The sequence below is a fragment of the Pongo pygmaeus genome, chromosome 1, assembly GCF_028885625.2.
Source record: "Pongo pygmaeus isolate AG05252 chromosome 1, NHGRI_mPonPyg2-v2.0_pri, whole genome shotgun sequence".
NCBI lineage: Eukaryota > Metazoa > Chordata > Mammalia > Primates > Hominidae > Pongo > Pongo pygmaeus.
In genome coordinates this window covers 173,738,375-173,762,733 of record NC_072373.2, presented here as the reverse complement: position 1 = coordinate 173,762,733, position 24,359 = coordinate 173,738,375, and the positions used below count along the sequence as shown (strand labels likewise).

Sequence of the window (24,359 nt, the reverse complement as noted above, 5' to 3'; positions counted from 1 at the left end):
TTAGAATATTAGCTTTGGGGGGACGGGGGATAGGTGGGGCAAATGAAGAACTGAAATGTGCATGTGCACACACATGCATGCACGCACACACACCTTTTTTACACCTTCAATGTACAACAGAGTAGCTTGGGTTTTTACATCCCTGGCTAAACTATAGCTGATGGTTGTGTCTTTTTGCAAATTCCTTTACATCTCTTTCCTTTTCACTTTCATAAAACACCATCTCTTGGGACTGCCTTCTAAAATCACAAGGGTGGAAAGGAAATTGTACAAAGGCTGTCAAGCACGTTCTAGCTCTGCTTTCTTAATCACAAAGTAGGAGGTAGGAGGGTATCCTGCACAGGCACTCTAGAAAGAGCTTACCCTGCCACCAACAAAACACACTGAGTAAACACAGGGAGTTCCAGGCAAGTTTACAGCAAACAGCTTCCATGTGTTTAGTGCTTCCTTGTACTCCCCTGGGACCAGTGAGGGTCTTTTAAAAATTCAACAGCTTGATTACAAGACTTTAAGTAGTAATCTGTCCCACTGTGCATGATAATAAGCCAGCTGCCTTCAGGAAGGTAGGCCCCCCAGTGACAATTCCTTTACATAGCATCTTAATGTTGAATTAATATTGAGAGATGTGGAAATGGGATGTGCCACCTGAACTACAGTGACTTTTCTTCTTCCACCCTTCCACCCTTCCAGAGCACAATTATACTTTCAGTTGTCTCTCCTTACCTGAAGAGGGCCGTTCTTATTTTTAAACTCTAAGAATCCTATCTTTCTTTACTATGGGCCATCAAGAGGACACTGCACAGTAAGGACACTGCTACAGAAAGAGTCATGAACACCAGGGAGGTATAACTCCAGCCTAAGAAGTCTCTGGTCTGCAAAATCTGCATGGACAAATCCATTTCAAAGGGGACTTAAGTCTCCGTGCAGGAGTTCTATTTTAAGGGAACTGAATTGGGAACACAGATGTTTCTTCAGTTAGCAGAGTTGGCAGAACAGCTTCTGGACCAAATCCGAGTTCTTAATGCGGGAAGGGGCCTTGGAGAGCATCTACTTCAACCCACTCATTCAACTGCTGAGGAAACTGAGGCCCATGAGGCAGTTAGGTGGCACACCCAGCAAGTGGCAAGAGTGGCAGTGTTCTGATGACAAGTCCTGTGCGTTTTCCATTACACCATGATTCGCTTTAAAAAAAAAAAAAAAAAAGAATCCTAGGCTGACTTCAACCTTGGAAGTCCTGTTCATTCGTGTGAAGCGCTTTCTCCCTCCCCTACCGAGTTCATAAATCCTCCTCACCCTCCCACTCCAATTCCTTTAACTCCCACCGCTCTTCCAGCTGTGGCTTCCAACGACTTTGGAAAACAGAAGTGGACCATCGCCTCAACTTTCTGGGAGTGCAATTAAATTTGTGGTCCCCAAACAAGATCGCAGCTGGCTTTCCCAGTGCCTCAATGTGCCCATCAGGGAAATGGGGCTCATCACTCCTACTGCACCGAGTCAGAGAGTGGGCGAGTTAAAACTGATGCCCGTGAAGCCGCCTACCACCTGGCACACAGTAGGCACTCAAGTGATTGCTGAAGCCGTGCCCAGCACCAAGCCCAGGGAAAGCACCTACAGGAGAGAAGCAAGTGAAAAGGCCGGCTAGCCAGTCTGGTGAGCTTGGGCAGCAAAGGCGGAAGGGTTGGATGTTTACATACAGCCGCCGGGAAGGCAGCTCGGCTCCAGGCAGGAGCCCGACTCTCGGGGCGATCCATTTCACTCGGATGGAGGGCGACCAGCTAGCTATAGGCTGGCTCTAGAGCACGGCTCAACCAACTTCCCCTACGCTAAAAGGACGAACCCACACCTTCCGCGGGATTCCGCCCGGGCTTCCAACGTGGAGACGACTTTTACTGAGCTGGTTTAACAGTTGCTCACGAACGCTTAAGCACGCCCAGACCCACTCAAGTACAGGCCAAGAAGTCGGTGGGATCGGGGAGGGCGGGGGCTTCGGGGCCGGGCGGCGCGAAGGCTCCCCAGGAAGGCTGCGGGGGCCCCCCGGAGCTGACAGCGCGGCGCGGCGCGGCGCTGCGCGGCCCCGGGCTGGGCTGGGACGCGCGCGCCGAGGGCCGAGGGGCCGAGGGACAGCGGGGCTGGGCTCACCCATGAAGAGGCAGAAGAGGTCGAGGCAGATGAGCAGCACCCGCTTACTGCCGCTTCTCCTCGGATTGTTGTTGAGCGCCGGGCTGCCGCCGTTCTTGCTCTCCGGGACGATCGCTTTGTCGTACTTGTAGTTTTGCATGGCGCTGGCTGCGGCGCGAGCCTCCCGCCCCGCGAAGACTTCCCGCAACAGCAGCCACACACCCAGGCGCCCGGGTCGCCTCCTGGTCGAGGCTGCTGCGGAGAGTGGCGGGTCGGCCCCGGCTCCAGGCGCGGCGGCGAGAGTGCAGCCGGGGCTGCTTGCCTCCAACTGCAGAAGGTGGTGTTTTCTGCTCCTCCTGCGCGCCTCTGCTTTCCTCTCTCAACCCTAAATCGTTCGAAAGTCCAAGGGGAAGAGAGCCAGATCCCGAGCAGAAACTTTTGCAGAGCTGCGCAGCTTGGGGCGCGCTGTTCTGGCGCGCGTCTGAGTGCGCGAGCGAGCGAGTGGGCAGCGCGGGCGCTCGGCCACCTTCCTCCGCAGCTGGTTCCTTAATGAATGGGAGCTGCGCTGAGCCCAGCAACTCCGGAGCGCCAGCCCCAACTCCAACTTTGCCGCCTCCTCCTCCTCCTCCGGCTCCTCCTGCTCCTCCTGCTGTTGGTGCTGCTGCCGCGGCGGCTGCTGCTGTGATCGCCTGGGTTTGTTTTCTGCACTTTTATTTCACGAGGTCCTTTAAAAAGAGAAGACGGGGGGGGAGAGAGAGAGGGACCTCCTTACTTGGCTCGGATGGGATTCCGAAAGCACAGCCCCTTCCTTAAGCTGCCTAAGACGTAGGATAATTAAGGCCACATTTTCCCCCACCCCCTTCAAAAAAAAAAAAAAAAAAAAGTCCTAAAAGGAAAAGTTACTCTAAAACCAGAGAAACCGGGAGCCCCTAGCGTTCAGAAACACCAAATTGTCACCAAAGAAAAAATATATGTAAATAAAAAACATTTTCTTGCTGGCCTTGGGTCAAGTAAAAGTTAGGGCTGTACAGCTAAAATGTATTTTTCCTCACCTACAAACGTGAGGCTTTCAGTTCTTTATTGTGACTTGAATTGTATTACCCTGAAAATATAATTTTTAAGGAAAACGAGTTGTTTGTTTGTTTAAGATCTTAACATCCAGCACCGGGTACTGTGCTAGATTTTGAGAATACTAAAATGAATAAGACTGCACGACTGTGGAATCACATCTCCTGGATTTCAATCCTGTGACTCTGTGCCTCAGTTTCCCCATATGTAACTAGAGATAACTGTTCCTTTTCATATAGGGTGGTTGTGAAGACTTAATTTGTTAATCCGTGTAAGCTCCTAGAACAGTGCCCAGTACATAGGAAGTGCTCTATGAGGGTTAGCAATTACCTTTTTTCTGGGTAAAGGAGTCTCAGGCCATCCAACCCCTCTCCTGGCCCCAAGAGTAATTGTACTGCTATGGGGAATTCCAGGGCAGCCAAAATGCTCCCTGCTTGAGTTTCAGACAATCTAACATTTTTCCTTAGAGGCTGGCATCTTATTTTTAATTATTTTATGTGAGTTAATCTTTTTTCCAGATAGAGAATAAACATTTCCAGGGCAAGGGCCTTCCCTTGTGTCTTCTATAGTGCCTAGCATGGAGCTGGGCACAGCGGACAATAAATGGATGTTTTTTCCAGGTGACTCTTTGTGTGCATTCAGAAATGGAAATATTTGTAGCTTTTTGATACATTATATGAATCATATTCTTTCTGACACTGACTTGTTTTGGGTTTTGATAACTTTATATGCAGCCACCATCAACCCTTTCTGGTACAATTGCCCTTTCTGGTACAATCCTTTCACACTCCACACCCCTGCTCTCCTACACACTCTGCCTAAATGCATACCCTTTCCTCCTCTAGTTAGGGAAATGCTTCTCTTGCTTTAGTATCCTCTGAAATGTCACCTCCTCTCTGAGTACTTTCTTCACTCCTGCACAGAATTAACTTCACTGTCAACTCTTTGCTTATAACTATTTTTTTTTTCCCCGAGATAGCGTCTCACTCTGTCGCCCAGGCTGGAGTGCAGTGCTGCAATCTTGGCTCACTGCAATCTCTGCCTCCCGGATTCAAGGGATTCTCCTGCCTCAGCCTCCTGAGTAGCTGAGATTACAGGCGCGTGCCACCACACACGGCTAATTTTTGTATTTTTAGTAAAGATGGGGCTTCACCATGTTGGTCAGGCTGGTCTCAAATTCCTGACTTCATTATCGCCTGCCTCGGCCTCCCAAAGTGCTAGGGTTACAGGCATGAGCCTATCTCAGCCTGATTTGGTGTTACAGATGGTAAAGACTAGCAAACTGTGTAGGTTATCAGCACCGCGGCATCTCTCTAGTACCTAGCACGGGATTTGCTGTGTACTGAATTAAGCTCAAGTTAGGACCGGTTAGTAAGTGGGGCTTGCAAAGAAAGACAACATTGCTATCTTCTGGAAGCAAGAAGATCTGACTCTTCCAAGAAGTTTTGGAGCTGAAGCATCCAACTGCAAAGCAGACACAGCACTCTCAATTCAAATAGCACAGGTAAAAGCCAGGGTAGTTCAGAAGACAGATTCTTGAGATAGCTTTTTCTTGAGAAACACCTTCTCTTGAAATGTTAAGAGTGGAAACAAAACAAGGCCAGGTTCATAATTATTGACATTCTAAGAGGAATTCAGGATTCCAGGGTCTTTGCCTACTCAGTTGTCTTTGTAATTATAGTCATCTTTGAAATTCTAAATCACCAAACCATGCTTTTGGAATTCCAATCTAAAAGCAAGCTTTCTTGAAACTGCAGGTCTCTCTGATCTTTCCCTCCTTTGAGCTCTAAAAGACCTTGAGTAGACACTCAAGGTCTTATTCCACTGGACACGGCCCTGTCTGATTACTTCACTTTGCAAATCATGAAATTACTTGCAAAGTGAAATAATCAGACAGGGTCATGTGCAGTGGAATATAGTGGCTTGTCTTACTTGCAAGTGGTCATAATTTGTCCCTCAAAGATTGTTAACTCCATGAGGCTAGCGCCTTGACCTTGGTACCACAATAAATAATGGTGAAATCCTAAGCCAAAGAAAGAAATAGTGACTACATGAATTTTATAGGTACCTCCCTGTATGTTTCCTGTCTGCTTTTCCTTATCTGTGAAATGACTTTTATTAATTTAAGAATACACGTATTTTTAAAAGTCAGACTGGCTGGGCGCAGTGGCTCACGCCTATCATCGCAGCTCTTTGGGAGGCCAAGCAGGCAGATGGCTTGAGGCCAGGACTCCAAGATCAGCCTGGCCAACATGGTGAAACCCCATCTCTACTAAAAATACTGGTGTGGTGGTACAGACCCATAGTCCCAGCTACTCCCTGAGGCTAAGACATGAGAATCGCTTGAACTGGGGAGGTGGATGTTGCAGTGAGCCCAGATCACGCCACTGCACTCCAGTCTGAGCAAGAGAGGGAGACTCTGTCTCAAAAAGTCTGTTATTCCAAAAGCAGATAAAAAGGATAATAAATGGATGTTTAAATAATAGTTTTATATGTCCATTTATAAGGCTCTGTGGGCTATTTTTCCATAACTAAAAGATCATAGTGTTAATTGATGTATGTAGTTCTATGCAAACAGGTATTATATTTGGGTAACTCTTCAAGGGACTGCTACAAATACTTGTTATTATAAAACTGATTTGAACAAGTAATAAAATATAGTGTCAACATATTTCTTTAGATAATGGGAAATAAAGCAGCTAACCAGACATATAAATTTGAAGGCCTCTTTGCCTTAAACCCTAAAGTTTACCAGCAAATAAATTGCAGCAAAACAGACTTGATAATTTAGAATGGTGTCATTTCAAGGTAATTAAGTAATTAGAATTTCTGGCAAACAAACTTACCTAAATTCACACATTAAAATGACATCCAGTTCATTAAATTGGTCTGTATAAAAACTATAACATCAGCAGGGATAAATGCCTTTTTAAGATTGACTTATTATGTGTGACAACAACAGCACATCATTCTTACATAACTGATACCTCCCAACAGATTTAAATGGTCTTCATTTCTAAGATCTCTCATTACCTCATAATTTTCTTTCTCTCTTTGACTCCTAATATTTAATAATTAATTATTTTTAGTTTTGAAAAGGTATGAATTGGCTCTAGAAATATTGAAGAGGAAAGTAGCTGAGTCCCTTTATATAAGATTGTATGGTTAAAAAGTAAGAGCCTAAGTTTCTTAAGCCATTGAAATTAACTTAAGAAGACATAGACGTTTTGACTAAGAAGTGTCTATTTATCCAGATTCTTCCAAACTGTTATATTCATATTCCACCTCTGGTTTTTACTAAACAAAAATTGCTAGCTTGCTGCTATAAGTGTTGGATTTGATATCACGAATGCTTCCAGAGGACTGAATGGAAACATCTACAGTAATACTCCTGACAAAAGGCAGGAAGGGGCAGGGGATTAGCAGAAGGGGTTCTGCTGTTTGACCTGAGGCAAGCTGAATAACCTCCCTGAACCTCAGTTTCCTCAACTTTTAAATGGGGCTGACATTTTTCTGTAGTTGTGAGGAGGGCTTAAAAGTATAAAATGAAATAATACATTTGAAAATGCTTGGTACACAATAGGCAATCAATAAATATTAGTTGAATGTTAATTTTGTCAAAGAAAGTAATCTTTTCTTTGAGACAGAGTCTTGCTCTGTCACCCGGGCTAGAGTGCAGTGGCACGATCTCAGCTCACTGCAGCCCTCCTGAGTTCAAGCAATTCTCGTGCCACAGCTGGGATTATAGGCATGGCCACCAAGCCTGGCTAATTTTTGTGTTTTTAGTACAGACGGGGTTTTGCCATGTTGGCCAGGCTAGTCTTGAACTCCTGGCCTCAAGTGGTCAGACCACCTTGGCCTCCCAAAGTGCTGAGATTATAGGTGTGAACCACTGCATCTGGCAAGTTGAATGTTAATATTTTCAATGAACACTTTATTTCTACAAAATACCTCATTTAAATACAGCTATTTAAAAAGCATTTATTAAGTACCACCTTGAATATAACCATTTAATTATAGTCATCCTTCCCTAAATAAAATAACATCTTCAGCCTCTCAACTCCTGTCTTTTTAAAATATGCAATTTCTTGAGGTTTCAGAAAGTAATAATTCAAAATACTTACTTTCTTGAACGATTTACTTATATGTTGTTTTCTTTAGGATTTTTTGTGAAATCCAAGAAAAGCCATTTGCTTAAGCTAATAATCTTGTGAGAGTACAAGTGAAAGTACTTTCATTTTAAAAGCACTTTCACATCTATTATCTTATTTTATCTTTACAACTCACTGAAGTAGGTGGAGTTGCTATCATTAGTCCCATTTTACAGATGAGAAAACTGAGGCAAGCTCACTTAACTGGATAGAACTGGTTTTCCCCATAGGTAAAATGAAAATGATTCTAACATTAGCTCCTGCAGGGTGAAGTGTATAATGCTTTACAGTTTATAATATTTATAATACAGTTATACCCCTTAGAGTTTATAATGCTATTTACATTCACTGATCTTGTTTCCGAATAGGTAAGGCGGAGATTATTATCCTTGTTTTAGAAATAAGGAAATTGAATCTTGGAAAAATAGGAGATTTGATTACAGTTGGTGGTGAGGAGATTCCTGAAGAGCCACTAGAATCCAGGTCTCTTAATTTCTAAACTAAGGTTTTTTTCTTTACCCCACAAGGTCTCACACTCAAAGGTGCTCAGAAATTTCTGCTGTTCAACAGTGAATTCACAGAGTAACTTAGAGGGACTGAAGAATTAGCTTCATGTCTTTAGTAAAGAGACGGAGGGGAAGTTGTATTTTGTTTGTAATTTCTTACAGGCTTGGAAGGGAACAACATTGTTGCACCTTGTGTCTCTGAAACACATTTGGCTTCATAATTTGTCAAGCAGTTTTTTTGTTACAAAAAGGGAGCTTTAAGAACACAAAATCATAGTAGTACTGGAAAGCAGTCTTGGATTCATGTCAACATTTATACCTTTTTACAAGTAGTAATCTTTTCTTAGCTAGAAATTAGAGCAGTTAAGAGATAATCTTATGGTAATTCAAACAGTTAATGTTGTTCATTAAAAAAAAAAACAATTAGAATGGATGGAGGAACTTGCAAATAAAGATGCTTCAGAGATTTCCAAAACTGGTCCAACTAGAGCTTGGCTGATAACTTAAAAGGAGAGTGATGCTGCCATCTTGTGTCATTATAGGAAAGTGCCATGGCTCCCAAAGTGAAAATGGCAGTAATTGGGGGATGGGGAATGATTGAAATGGGAATTAAGAACTTTTATAGCATACATAAAATAATAGCCAACAGCTATTCGATTTTGACTATCCTAATATTGGTTATTCATTCAATAGAAATTTATTGAGCATCTGCTATGTACCAAACACTCTTCTATAAGCTAGGGATATGGCAATGAATAAAACAAAAATTCCTGTCCTCATTGAACCTTTAGGCTTTAATTATTTGATATGTGTTAACTCCTTTAATATTCCAAGCAACCCTGTAAGGAAGGTTTTTTTTCATTTTACAAATGAGGCTACTGGGGCACAGGAAAGTTAAGTAACTTTAACTGCTAGGTGATAGAGCCTGGATCTGAACCCAGGCAGTCTGAGATAGGAGCCATCAAGTCTTTATTACTATTACTTTTAAATGAGTATTTTTCTGGTGAATATTTAGAATTAGCCGGCTGGACTCAGCTTAGATGATCCCAGTTTTGTTGGCCACATCCGAAACGTAATTCAGGAGGCAATTGAACATATGTGTTCTCTCCACCGGGCCTGATCAGGGTGTTGACCTTGGCCATATCAAGGTCATAGAACTCCTTCATAGCCTGTTTGATCTGGTGCTTGTTTGTTGGCTTCGATATGCACAATGAACCCAAGTGTATCATTGTTTCCTTTTTTGTTTTTGCACATTACTTCCTTTATAGTTTATTATGAAGACTTTCAAATATACAGAAAAGTTGAAAATAATTTACCATGAGCATTCATATGCCCACTCCCTGGAATCACCATTAATATTCTACTTGTTTTATCACATATTTGTCATTCTGTTATCCATCAATCCATCTCGATTGTCATGTTGTTTTCTATCTTCTTCATAGCAGACTCAGTGGTCAATGGAACTGATAAGGCAGAGTGAGTAAGCTTGTTTCTCCTGGGGGAGCTCATCCAAGGATATTTGGGCTACTTCCAGAACCACAGTGCCTTGGGCCACCAGAAAGAGGGTGACATATGGATCTTTTTTTTTCGTGGCCAAAGTCTTTGCTTTTGGCATCAGCTTTGGAGGGGGCAGGAGCTTCCTTTTTCATCTTCGGCGCCATCTTGTGAAAAGGCTAAGGCGTTAATAATTAATCTATAATGAATAAACTTTGTCTGTGTAAGGCAGCAGCCCCCAAACTTTTTGGCACCAGGGACTGGTTTTTTGGAAGGTAATTTTTCCGTGGACCTGGGAGGGGAGTGGGGGGGGGATGGTTTCAGGATAATTCAAGCACATTACATTTATTGTGCACTTTATTTCTATTATTATTACATTGTAATATATAATGAAATAATTATACAGCTCACCATAATGTAGAATCAGTGGGAGCCCTGAGTTTTGTTTTCCTGTGACTAGACGGTCCCATTTGGGAGTGATGGGAGACAGTGACAGATCATCAGGCATTAGATTCTCCTCCGTACAAGCACAGTTCACAGTAGGGTTTGTGCTCTTATGAGGATCTGATGCCATCGATGATCTGACAGGAGGCAGAGCTCAGGCAGCAATGTGAGCCATGGGGAGCAGCTGTAAATACAGGTGAAGCTTTGTTCGCTGGCTGGTGGCTCACCTCCTGCTATGCAGCCCAGTTCCTAACAGGCCACGCCATGCACCACTACTGATCTGTGGCCTGGGGTTTGGGGACTTCTGGTCTAAGGCACACAGGAGAAAGGTTAGTGGTTTCTGAAGTGGCACTTTAATTGTGTGCATCTGGGAGGAAAGAGTGGAAGATTGTTTGTGTGTATGATGTGCACATATATATAAACATTTATGTATTTATTCACTGAATTCAAATATATGTATATATATACACTCACTGTATACATATGTGTATATTTATTCAATGTATATGTGTATTTACTTGCTAATTTAATCATTCATCAAATTTCATGATCACTTTTTCTATGCTAGGATTTATGCTAGGTGCTAGAGATAATCAAATTAATGCTTACGGCTTCTTTCTTCGAATGACTAATTTTTAGAAAAACATGTGAACAAGGCCAGGCGCAGTGGTTCACACCTGTAATCCCAGCACTTTGGGAGGCCAAAGCGGGTGGGTGAATCACGAGGTCAGGAGTTTGAGACCAGTGTGGCCAACATGGTGAAACCCTGTCTTTACTAAAAATACAAAAAATTCATTGGGTGTGGTGGCAGGTGCCTGTAATCCCAGCTACTTGGGAGGCTGAGGCAGGAGAATCACTTGAACCCAGGAGGCGGAGGTTGCAGTGAGCCGAGATCACGCCACTGCACTCCAGCCCAGGGATAGTGCAAGACTCCGTCTCAAAAAAAAAAAAAAAAAAGAAAAACATGTGAACAAATACTTGCAATATTATCATATTTCATTGTAAAGTTTAAGTTGTTTTCTTCAAAAAACTATAATCTTCTTCATGAAATTTGATGAAATCATGAAATTTGATGAATGATTAAATGAGCAAGTAAACACACATATCTTCAGACACAAACCACACCATGTGCCTAACATGGTACATAATAATAAGGCTTCAAAAAGTAGTTGTTGAAAGAATGACTAGAGGAAAGTTACAAGCACAAGGTGAGGGTATCAGGGAAAGCTTCAATGAACAGATAAGTCATAGTTGCATAATAAAATTGAAAAAGATATATAATAACTTAAGTACATAGAAGCAAATGTGTGAAACCTGTATTTTACATCATTCATAAAACTTAATCCCAGATGGATCATAGATATAAACATGAATAATAAAATGAAACTTCTAGAATAAGATGAAGGATAATATATTCATGATTTTGGGATAGGCAAACATTTCTTAAATAGTAATAAAAAAACATTGATGACAAAAGAAGAAACTGATAAACTGAAATTCATTAAAATTCATAATTTGTATTTATAAAATACACCAGAGCTGCCAAACTACGGACTGTGTATTAGTCTGTTCTCCTGCTGCTATAAGGATATACCCAAGACTGAGTAATTTATAAAGGAAAGAGGTTTAATTGACTCACAGTTCCACAGGGCTGGGAAGGCCTCAGGAAACTTATAATCATGGCTTAAGGGGAAGCAGACGTGTCCTTCTTCACATGGCGGCAGCAAGGAGAAGTGCAGAGCGAATGAGGGGCTGAAGCTCCTTATAAAATTATCAGATCTTGTGAGAACTAACTCACCATCATGAGAACAGGATAGAGGAAACCGCTTCCACAATTCAGTTATCTCCACCTGGTACCTCCCATGACACATGGGGGTTATGGGAATTACAATTCAAAATAAGATTTAGGTGGGGACATAGCCCAACCATATCAGACTATAAACTTAATCCAGCCTGTCAAGTGTTTTTGTACAATATATGAGCTAAGAATAATTATTAAATTTTTACATGGCTGAAAAACAATCAAAAGAAGAATGATAAAGTTTTTGCTTATTCAGTAAACATATTGTGTGTAGCTGCTTTTGCACTAAATGGCATAGCTCAGTAGTTGCAAAAGAGACCACATGACCTGCAAAACCTAAAATATTTATTATTTGGCTCTTTACAAAAAAACTTTGACCCCTAAAACATTAAATTAAGAAAATGAAAAGGTAAGCCACAGACTGGAACAATACATGGCCAAAAAGGATATTCACTAAAAGGATGTATATTCAGAGTATATAAAAAACTCCTACAAACCGATAAGAAAAAGACAGACAACCAAAAATAGGGTCTTTTTTTTAAAAAAAAAAGGGGGGGCAAAATTCTTGAATAGACAGTTAACAAAAGAGGATATACAAGTGACCAATACACATATGACAAACATCGTTAGTCATTAGGGAAATGCAAATTAAAACCACAATGAAATACCACTTCACGCCACTGTATACCCATCAGAATGGCTAAAATTTGGAAGCTTGACAATATCAAATGGTGAGGATATGGACCAACTGGAGAGATAATTGGTATAGCTATTTTGGAAAACTCTTGGGTAAAATCTACTAAAACTAAACCTATGTCTATTCAATGGCCCAGTAATTCCACTTCTAGGGATATGCCCATCAAAAATGATGACGTATGTCTACCAAAAGACTTGTACAATAAGGTTCATAGCAGCTTTATTCATGATAACTCACAAATGGAAACAACACAAATTAGAATAAATCTATATCATACAGTGATACGTGGTGAAATACTATGCAGTACTGAAAAAAAGTAAACCACAGCTACACAAAAGGTCTTGGATGCGTCTTTCAGACACATGTCAAAAAAAAAAAAAGAAATTTACACAGGAGTGCATACTGTATCACTTTAGAAGTTCAAAAACAGGTAACTTGTCTATGGTGATAGAACTAGATAGAATAGTGGTCACCTTTGGGGAGGGGATTGTTAAATGGGAAGAAGCCTTCTGAATATTTGATTTGGATGATGGTTACACAGTTAAACAGATATGTAAAAACAGTATGAGATTAATATGTGAACATAAAGCTTTTGTACCTATTGCACGTATGTTATACTGCAACAAAGATTTAAATTGTCAAAAAGTAGAAAAAGTGTAAATGAAAGTATGAATAAGGATGGTAACATAACTTAGCTGTGTATGATATGAATGGGAAAAGGGGTAAATAGAAGTATTTGTTCAATTTTCCAAATTGTGAACATTGGTTATATTTATCCATTTCCTGTTTCGCCAACAGAGAAATAATTAATTATTCTGAAATTTTAACTTACTTACTTACTCATTGCAATTCCCAAACAGATGCCAACATGATTTTGCCTTTGAACCATATTAACGGCTGTGGCCATATGAAAGTCTCTATCTCAGATAATTCTCAGTCATCTACCTCACTTATGTCTGTATGGACACTCCAAGAAAGAGAAAGAGAGACAGAGGGAGGAAGGGAGGGAGAGAGAGAGAGTAAAGAAACAAGAAAAGAAAAGAAAAAACATTTCTCAAAGACAACTTTTCAACTTAGAGAAAAAAGATGAGGAACGTGAGAAAGTCCATAACAGGGACAAAGAAGAACAGAAACACCTTTATTGAGTGTAGTGGATTGAATGGTAGCCCCCCCAAATGATATGTTCATATCCTAATGGCCAGAATCTGTGACTATGACCTTATTTGGAAAGGAGTCTTTGCAGATGTAATTAAATTAAGGATTTTTTTTTTTTTTTTTTTTTTTTTTTTTCTGAGATGGAGGCTAGCTCTGACGCCCAGGCCGGAGTACAGCGGTGCGATCTTGGCTCACTGCAACTTCTGTCTCCCGGGTTCAAGCGATTCTCCTACCTCAGCCTCCCGAGTAGCTGGGACTACAGGTGCGTGCCACCACGCCCAGCTAATTTTTTGTATTTTAAGTAGAGACGGGGTTTCACCGTGTTAGCCAGGATGGTCTTGATCTCCTGACCTCGTGATCCACCCGCCTCAGCCTCCCAAAGCGCTGGGATTATAGGCATGAGCCACTGCGCCTGGCTTAAGGATCTTTAGATGAGATCACCCTGAATTACTCAGGTAGATGCTAAATCCAAGGATAAGTGTCCCTATAAGAGACAGAAGAGAAGACATGGGCACACAGAGAAGGCCATGTAAAGACAGAGGCAGAGATTGGAGAGATGCAGCCAGAAATGCTGATGCAACCCCCAGAAGCTGAAATTGGCAAGGAATGGGCCCTTTCCAGAAGTTCCCTGAAGGAATGTGGCCCTGCTGGATTTTGGACTGCTGGCCTCCAGAACTGTAAGATAGCATATTTCTGTTGTTGTAAGTTACCCAACTTGTGGTAATTTGTTACAGCAGCCCTAGAAACTAATACTAAGAACATTATCTTCCTCAGCCCAGTGAAAATTTTCTATTTCTTTAAATTTTGGAGGATGGGAAAATGGGATTCAGAATGACAGAGATATATGAGCAGGGCCTTTGCACGAAATGTTCCCTCTGTTGGAGTGCTCCCCTTCTTCAGACTTTTACTTTGCTACCATGTCTGCATCTCCCCTGATGCCCTTGCTTTATTTTTCTCCATAGAATTTATCTGACACTGTATATTCTTTCTGCTTCTTCTTTTTTTTTGAGACAGGGTTTCACTCTTATCACCCAGGCTGGAGTGCAATGGCATGATATCGGCTCACTGCAACCTCCGCCTCCCTGGTTCAAGCGATTCTCCTGCCTCAGCATCCTGAGTAGCTGGGATTACAGGCGCCCACTGCAACGCCTGGCTATTTTTTTGCATTTTTTAGTAGAGACGGTGTTTTGCCATGTTAGCCAGGCTGGTCTTGAACTCCTGATCTCAGGTGATCCGCCTGTCTTGGCCTCCCAAAGTGCTGGGATTTCAGGCGTGAGCCACTGGGCCCGGCTTGACACTGTGTATTCTACTTGTCGTTTCTTTCCTGTCTTCCCCCACTATATTTCACACTCCATGGAGCTAAGAACATTCGCCTTTTTCCCCCTTCTGTCTCCCTGATGCCTGGTGCTCAGTAAATATTTGTTGAATAAACTAGAAAATAAACAAATGAGCAAGTGAATGAATGAATGAAGGACCAGTGGGGATGGCACACACACAAAGGTCTCAGGCAGAGTGCATGATGCTCTTACATATTGTTGAAGTCGTGTCCTCATTTGAAGAGCCCTGCTTCTTTGTTATTCATTAGATGAAACACACAGCTGTGGGGTTCATCTCATAGCAGCCAATGTTCCAAACCAATCCCACTTTTCTTAGGAATTATACGGTCTGGTCCACTGTTCATATTTGCTGATTGCATTCTGTCTCCCCAACCTGGATTGTGCCTCCCCACTTAGACATTCTTTTCTCCATTTTCCGCTCCTGCGGCAATGTTCATTGGCCTTTATCTCCCATCTTAAACTGGTGGGCAATTTGCTGGGCTTTACCATACTGAGAAAATGTCTAGGTTAACCTAGTCCAAATAAAAGTGGGAAGTTTAATTAAGACAAAATTCAGGTGAAAAAATGGGGAAGGAAACTTTAGTAACATTCTTTGAATATCTAATACATGCTGGTTCCTTTCGTATGTATTATCTCATCTCTTCATGTCAACCCAGTGAGACAATATCATTAACTACCACTTATATCTGCTTACTATGTGCCAGCCCCAATCACTTTGCATATATTATCTAATGCGTATCTTTATTTAACAACCCTATGAGATAGGTGCTATTATTATCCCCATTTTGGGATTAAGAAAATGAGTCTTAAAGAGATTAAGATCATACAACTATAGTCATGGCAGAGCCAGGATCCAAATGCAGGCAGTTGGAGGTTCAGAGTCTGTGCCTTAAACCAACAAGCTGTAATAAGCCAGTAGATTATTAGTTGGCTACTGCAGGTTACGGTACCTCCATCTTACAGATGGAGGAATCAGGAAAAATAATAATGGTTTTCAATGTCACGTAGCTAGTAAATGGCAGAGCCAATATTTAAACCCAATCTAAACCATATATCAAACTGTTGATGTGTGTGTCTACATGGTTATTTTCAAACGCATCTCAAATTTAGCGTAGCCAGAACTACACCAAAAATGACTCTTCCCCCGGGTTTCTCAATCTAAGTAAGTGGGATCTCCATCTACTCATATCCTTCATGCCCTACATCCACTCAGTTTGCCAACTTTCACTGATTCTCTCTCCAAAATAGACACCAAAGTCCATCTCTTATATCTGCCTTCACTTCAACCATCCTTTCTTCCTAGTCCACTGCAATAACTTTTAATTGCTCTCCCAGTTTCTACACTTTCCCACTTCTAATTCTCCCCACGCCAGCCAGACAGAATGATTTTTTTAAATGGAAATTTGATTATGTCATTTGCTTGCATAAATCCCTCTAAATCTTTATTTTGGGGCTTCTGGTAAAACTTAAAATCCTCATACTATTGTCCTTATCTAACTGCAGCTTATTTTCCAACTTGTTCGTACACCTTAAGGATATTGGCCTTCTCTCTAATATCATAGGTACCATGATATCTATCAACTCATAGATATTAAGTTCCTTCCTAATATGGGGCCTTATTATTACTATTATTATTATTATTCTTACTGCCCCTTTTATTATGTTCTTTCCTTCCTTTCTATTACCTAACTCTCTTTTTTAAAAAACAGATTTATAGCAATGTAATACAGAAATGTAATTCACATACCATAACATACACCCATTTATAGTATACGATGCAATGGTTTTAATACATTCACAGAGACCTGTATCATCACCACAATCCATTTTAGAACATTTTTATCATCCCTAAAAGAAACCCTATACCAATTAGCAGTCACTCCCTTTTTCCTCCAACCCCTCTAGCCCTAGGTAGTTCCTAATCGACTTTATGTCTCCATGGATTTGCCTATTCTGGACATTTCATCATTTCATATAAATAGAGTTATACAATGTGTGATCTTTTGTGACTGGCTTCTTTCACTTAACATAACATTTTCTTTTCTTTTCTTTTTTTTTTTTTTTTGAGATGGAGTCTCACTCTGTTGCCCAGGTTGGAGTGCAGTTGTGCGATCTCAGCTCATTGCAACCTCCATCTCCTGGGTTCAAGAATTTCTTCTGCCTTAGCCTCCCAAGTAGATGGGATTACAGGCACCCACCACCAAGCCCAGCTAATTTTTGCATTTTTAGGAGAGACGGGGTTTCACCACTTTGGCCAGGCTAGTCTCAAACTCCTGACTTCAGGTGATCCACCTGCCTCAGCCTCCCAAAATGCTGGGATTACAGGCATGAGCCACCGTGCCTAGCCTCATAATATTTTCAAGGTTCATCCAAATTGTAACACATATCAGTTCTTCACTTTTTTTAATGCTAAATATTATTCTGTTGTATGGATACAACACATTTTTGTTTACATGTTCATTTGGCTTTTTCCACTTCTTGGCTATTATGAGTAATGCTGCTATAAATATTTTTGCCACTGAAAGGACTTCAGCTTTTACTCTAAACAAAATGAATGTCCATTTTAGATGGGAGTCAGAGGAGTGATGATCTGACTTAATATTTTAAAAAGCTCATTCTGGCTGTTTTGAGAACAACTGGATATGGACAAAGGTAGAAGCAAGGAGTTTGGTTCAGAGGCTATTGCAATAATCCAAGAGAGAGATGACTGTCCATTGAATTAAGGTAGACACAGTAGAGAAGGTGGTAAGGATGGTCATTTCCTGGATATATTCTTAAGACAGATTCCACAGGATTTGTTGACAAAATCGCTATGCAGTAGCATAAAAAGACAGGCATCAAAGATAACTTCAAGGGTTTTAGCCTGAATAACTAGAAGGATGGAGGAGCTGCCATCAAAGAAATGAGGAAGACTGAGAGTGAAGCAGGTCTGGGGAGGAAAGATCAAAAATTCAGTTTTGGACATATTACATTTGAAAAATCTATTAGATATCTCAGTGTCAAGATGTCAGGTAGACATATATATATATTTTGAAAGTGGATCCAGAAGGATCTACATATATATATGACATCTCTTGTATATATAATAGATATCATCCTGGTAACATTAAGTAACCAGTGTTGTTAATTTAATTTTGAGGCATAACTGTCAATTTTTTTTCTTTCTTTCTAATGAGATGGAGTTTTGCTCTGTCACCCAGGCTGGAGTGCAATGGCGCAATCTCGGCTCACTGCAACCTCCGCCTCCCAGGTTCAAGCGATTCTCCTGCCTCAGCCTCCCAAGTAGCTGGGATTACATTTTTGTAGTTTTTAATAGAGACAGAGTTTCACCATTTTGGCCAGGCTGGTCTCAAACTCCTGACCTCAAGTGATCTGCCCGCCTCGGCCTCCCAAAGTGCTGGGACTACATACCGTGCCCGGCCAACTGTAGATATTTAATAAGGGTAACCTAACTCTTTGCCTCAGATGGTATTCTACATATTTTAATGAGAGCAGTGTGGGGTCTGGAGATCTGAGTATGAGTTCCCTTTCTATTTTGTTTGATTATGCGATCTTGAGCAAGTATCTTTACTTATTTATGCCTTAGTCTCGTTAACTTTTTTTTTTTTTTTTGAGACGGAATCTCGCTCTGTCACCCAGGTTGGAGTGCAGTGGCGTGATCTCAGCTCACTGCAGACTTCACCTCCCAGATTCAAGCGATTCTCCTGCCTCAGCCTCCTGAGTAGCTGGGATTACAGGCATGTGCCACACGCCCGGCTAATTTTTGTGTTTTTAGTAGACACGGGGTTTTGTCATGTTGGCCAGGCTGGTCTTGAACACCTGACCTCAAGTGCTCCACCTGCCTCGACCTCCCAAAGTGCTGAGATTATAGGTGTAAGCCACTGCACCTGGCCTCTTCAACTTTAAAATGGGGAGTTGTGCAAGATAGTAGCCAAGACCCACTCTGCCCCATCCCCTGCCCTGCAGCCCTAAAAATTCTTCATTTTACTTATCTTAACTGAAAACTGATTTTCTCAAGGTGACAGAATTTTTGGAATTTTACCGGAGAAGGCAGCTTTTTTTCCTTCTCCTGTTAACTCAGTGGGCAAAGAAACAAGAACTTTGTGTTTATATATGCCTGTCTCTCCATGGCCACTTTTTATTTTTTTAATTATTTATTTATTTATTGTTATTATTATTTTCAATACTTTAAGTTCTGGGATACATGTGCAGAACATGCAGGTTTGTTACATAGGTATACACATGCCATGGTGGTTTGCTGCACTCATCAACCCATCATCTACATTAGGTATTTCTCCTACTGCTATCCCTCCCCTAGGCCCCCAACCCCCAACAGGCCCCAGTGTCTGATGTTCCCCTCCCTGTGTCCATGTGTTCTCATTGTTCAGCTCCCACTTATGAGTGAGAACATGTGGTGTTTGGTTTTCTGTTCCTGTGTTAGCTTGCTGAGAATGATGGTTTCCAGCTTTATCCATGTCCCTGCAAAGGACATGAACTCATCCTTTTTTATGGCTGCATAGTATTCCATGCTGTGTATGTGCCACATTTTCTGTATCCAGTCTATTATTGATGGGCAGTTGGGTTGGTTTCAAGTCTTTGCTATTGTGAACAGTGCTGCAATAAACATACATGTGCATGTGTCTTTACAGTAGAATGATTTTGAATCCTTTGGGTATATACCCAGTAATGGGATTGCTGGGTCAAATGGTATTTCTGGTTCTAGATCCTTGAAGAATTGCCACACTGTCTTCCACAATAGTTGAACTAATTTACACTCCCACCAACAGTGTAAAAGCTTTTCTATTTCTCCACATCCTCTCCAGCATCTGTTGTCTCCTGACATTTTAATGATCAGCATTCTAACTGGTGTGAGATGGTATCTCATTGTGGTTTTGATTTGCATTTCTCTAATGACCAGTGATGATGAGCTTTTTTTCATATGTTTTTTGGCCACATAAATGTCTTCTTTTGAGAATTGTCTGTTCATACCCTTCACCCACTTTTTTGGTGGGGCTGTTTTTTTTTGTTTTTGTTTTTGTAAATTTGTTTAAGTTCTTTGTAGATTATGGATATTAGTCCTTTGTCAGATGGGTAGATTGCAAAAATTTTCTCCCATTCTGTAGGGATATGTAATTTTTAACAAACTATAACTATACCTTTGTTTCAAAACACTTCTTATTGAAGAATGAAATACAAACCTTTTTCTTTTTTCTTTTCTTTCTTTCTTTTTTTTTTTTTTTTTGCCTGTACACTCGGATGATAGTTTCTTTTGCTGTGCAGAAGCTCTTTAGTTTAATTAGATCCCATTTCTCAATTTTGGCTTTTGTAGCCATTGCTTTTGGTGTTTTAGTCATGAAGTCTTTGCCCATGCCTATGTCCTGAATGGTGTTGCCTAGGTTTTCTTCTAGGGTTTTTATGGTTTTAAGTCTTACGTTTAAGACTTTAATCCATCTTGGGTTAATTTTTGTATAAGGTGTAAGGAAGGGGTCCAGTTTCAGTTTTCTGAATATGGCTAGCCAGTTTTCCCAACGCCATGTATTAAATAGGGAATCCTTTCCCTGTTGCTTGTTTTTGTCAGGTTTGTCAAAGATTAGATGGTTGTAGATGTGTGGCATTATTTCTGAGGACTCTGTTCTGTTCCGTTGGTCTATATCTCTGTTTTGGTACAAGTACCAAGCTGTTTTGGTTACCGTAGCCTTGTAGTATAGTTTGAAGTCAGGTAGTGTGATTCCTCTAGCTTTGTTCTTTTTGCTTAGGATTGTCTTGGCTATATGGGCTCATTTTTGGTTCCATATGAAATTTAAAGTAGTTTTTTCTAATTCTGTGAAAAAAGTCAATGGTAGCTTGATGGGGATAGCATTGAATCTATACATTACTTCGGGCAATATGGCATGGCCAATTTTATACCATTGTTTTCCTACCATGAAATTAATAATATCTCTTCTTTAAACAACAAATAATCTTTTATTATTACTATTACTACAAGAGTAATACATATTTAATGTGGACAATAATTCAAATTTTGTTGCCTCTCGTGTTTCTCTGCTAATTTCTCATAACATTATGTTCATACCTCTGGTATGGCATTTGTAACATTCTGTCTGCTATTACTGTTCTTTGTGGACTCTGAGATAGTTCATTTCATGATGCCAGTGATTGTCTCTGACTCATTTTTGCCAGTCACAGACTGTTCAGGTAAATGCCTTATCAATCATGAACACTAGAAAAATGTATGGTGAATTAATGAGTGAGTCAATAAACCAACTATATAATAATAAAATAAATTTTCTAAAATACAAAGTACAATAAAATTAAATTTCCCAGAAGGACCTTTCTGATATCCGTGGGTGGGTTTTCTGCTCTTTTGAGCTTTTATGTAATATCATTAAACAGCTTGTGATTTCATACACACCTATGAGGTCATTGAAATTCTCTCTGGCACATGCAACTTATTTCTAACTTTTTAAAAAAGTAGCATAATGAAAAGATTATTGCAATTAAAAGCAGCAGTTGGAATCCTAGGTCTATCCCTAAGTAGCTGTGTGAATTTGGGTAAGTTGCTATCCCTCGCTGATCCTCAGTTCTCAATTTGATAAAGTGAGAATTACAGATCCTATGCACTGGGTTAATGTAGAAACACAATGAAATAATGAAATTCTTTGTAGACTAAAATGACTCTATTAAAAATATCTTTAAAAAGATTTCTGAATCAGGCAGTGTGGCTCATGCCTGGAGTCCCAGCACTTTGGGAGGCTGAGATTGTAGGATTGTTTTTAGCCCAGGAGTTTGAGACCAGCCCGGGCAACATAGGGTGACCCTGTCTCTTAATAAAAAAAAAAAAGAAAAGAAAGAAAACAATTTCTGAGAAGACACACTATTAGTACATTATTTTTACTGTTAAAATGATCAAAATTCTTAAATAGAATAATTTAGCAGACTCCCAGTTTAATGCTAAGCTATGATAGTGATCTAACCTGAGAGTTGTGCTCTATGATTTTTCAAATGAGGGGATACAAAAATATGTCCATAAAATTTTTAGAAATGTATGCTAGGGTTGCTGAATGTGGCTGCACTACTCCGGGTTCTCTATTCACACAGTCTCCAATAACAGCACAGTGTTCCTTGTGGTCATCCAAGCAGTTAGTCACAAGAATAATTGAGAGACCTAGTATGGATCACCTAATACATTCTGTGAGTGTTTGGAGAGATACCATATATTTATAATAAATTATTAAGCTGTGTGTGTCCCTCCTTGTAATTACTAATACTAAAAATGTGAAGAAAAAGTTTTGAGTCAGACCAGACGCGGTGGCTGTAATCGCAGCACTTTGGGAGGCCGAGGCAGGTGGATCACAAGGTCAGGAGTTCGAGACCAGCCTGGCCAACATGGTGAAACCCCGTCTCTACTAAAAATACAAAAATTAGCCAGGTATGTTAGCGGGTGTCTGTAATCCCAGCTACTCGCGAGGCTGAGGCAGAAGAATTGCTTGAACCCGGGAGGCGGAGGTTGCAGTGAGCTGAGACTGTGCCATTGCACTCCAGCCTGAGCAACAGAGTGAGACTCCATCTCAAAAAAAAAAAAAAAAAAAAAAAGAAAAAAAAGTTTTGAGAGAGAGAGATTGAGTTGAGAGGGTATAGCTAACTAGATACAGAGAGAGCGATATGGATTCATCCCTCCTTGACCTAGGTTCTTCATGTCATTTTATTAACGTAGGTCTGTATCTCGGTTGGGCACAGTGGCTCATGCCTGTAATCCCAGCACTTTGGGAGACCAAGGTGGGTGGAGTTCGAGACCAGCCTGGGCAACCTGGTGAAACCCCTATCTCTACCAAAAATACAAAAAAATTAGCTGAGAGTGGTGGCACATGCCTGTGGTCCCAAATACTTGGGAGGCTTGAGGTGGGAGGATCGTGTGAACCTGGGATGGGGAGGTTGCAGTGAGCCAAGATTGCACCAATGTACTCCAGCCTGGGTGTCAGAGTGAGACCCTATCTCAAAAAAAAAAAAGGAAGAAAGAAAAGAAAAAAGAAAAAGGTTTGTATTTCATTCTTCAATAAGAAGTGTTTTGAAACAAAGGTATAGTTATATTTCGTTAAAAATTACATATCCCCAATAAATCATAATGTCTAAAAACATGTGCAAATGTATTACATAGGTATATTTAAATACATAAAGGCTGCACTACACAACTTTTCTTATGTTACATAGATATCATGTTTCATGGATTTATCCATTTATTCAAATAAACATTGATTAGACGTTTAGTCTGTGTTCAGTCCTAGGAACAAACCAAAAAAAAAAACAGAAGAAGGGAAGAAATAATGATCATTTCTTTTTTATATGGGGTAAAATCATCCCCAGGTAAGAAAGAGTTCAGACACATGAGTCAGGGTGGTGCTGAAGTTCATCATTTGAAAGAAATTGTTTGGCCTAGGACACTGAAATTGCTATCAAATGCATTTCATTCCAGCCAGAGGGAAGAAGTTTTAAAGTTCTTTGTGAACCAAATACAACCTTTTCCATTCCCAGGCAGGCCAGTGATACCAGTAAGGGATAAAGCAACAGTGTTGGCATGAGCCCAGCAAGTGCCAGAGCAGTAAGGTACACCTGGAGTAGCAGCAGCAGGAAGGAAACTTCATCCAGGACCCCATAGGAAAGGTGGACATGAGCAGCTTGGGATCCTAGTGAATTCACTGTTTCACTGTTATTAGTATTAAAGGTAGACTGGCCAGGCGCAGTGGCTCACACCTGTAATCCCAGCACTTTGGGAGGCCAAAGCAGGCAGATCATCTGAGGCCAGGAGTTTGAGACCAGCCTGGCCAGCATGGTGAAACCCTGTTTATACTAAAAACACAAAAATTAGCTGGGCCAGGCATGGTAATCCTAGCACTTTGGGAGGCTGAGGTGGGCGGATCACCTGAGGTCAGGAGTTCAAGACCAGCGTGGCCAACATGGTGAAATACCGTCTCTACTAAAAATACAAAAAATTAGCTGGGCATGGTGGCGGGCACCTGTAATCCCAGCTACTTGGGTGGCTGAGGCACCTGTAATCCCAGCTACTTGGGTGGCTGAGGCAGGAGAATCGCTTGAATCTGGGAGGTGGAGGTTGCAGTGAGCCGAGATCGCACCATTGCACTCCAGCCTGGGCAACAAGAGTGAAACTCCATCTCAAAAAAAAAAAAAAAAAAAATAGCCTGGTGTGGTGGCACATGCCTGTAATGTCAGCTACTCGGGCGGCTGACCTCTGGATTATTTGATTGCATCTAAATTTGAGGAAGGGTGATAGAATCTAAATTCCTCCCCTCTGTGACTTACAAGTTGCAAAACTGGTCTGAATGTCCACCTTTGCCATATAAAAAAAGGCATGTCAGAAAAATTATTCCTTCAATGCATAAAAATAATCCACTCTTAGAGCTAGAAAGACTCTTGATGGTAGCTTGGACCATGGCCTCATTCTACAAGAAGGAAATTAACCCAGAGAGACTAAGGAATTTGCTTACAATAGAGAAAAACCAAGATCCCAAGTCTTCTCATTCCCAGTTCTGTGCACCTTCCACCACACCACATTGCTTTTGTTTTGTTTTTCAT

General features: G+C 40.9%; 1 protein-coding gene across 1 annotated transcript in view; it reads right to left on the bottom strand.

The window, feature by feature from the left end:
• PLPP3 (phospholipid phosphatase 3) overlaps positions 1 to 3,235 on the bottom strand; it is an 85,277-nt gene extending 82,042 nt beyond the window's left edge. The window contains exon 1 of the mRNA XM_054485682.2: positions 2,140 to 3,235. Within this exon, the coding sequence (XP_054341657.1) occupies positions 2,140 to 2,278 (139 nt within the window). The 5' untranslated portion in view covers positions 2,279 to 3,235. The remainder of the gene's footprint in view (positions 1 to 2,139) is intronic.
• Positions 3,236 to 24,359: the final 21,124 nt, after the last annotated feature.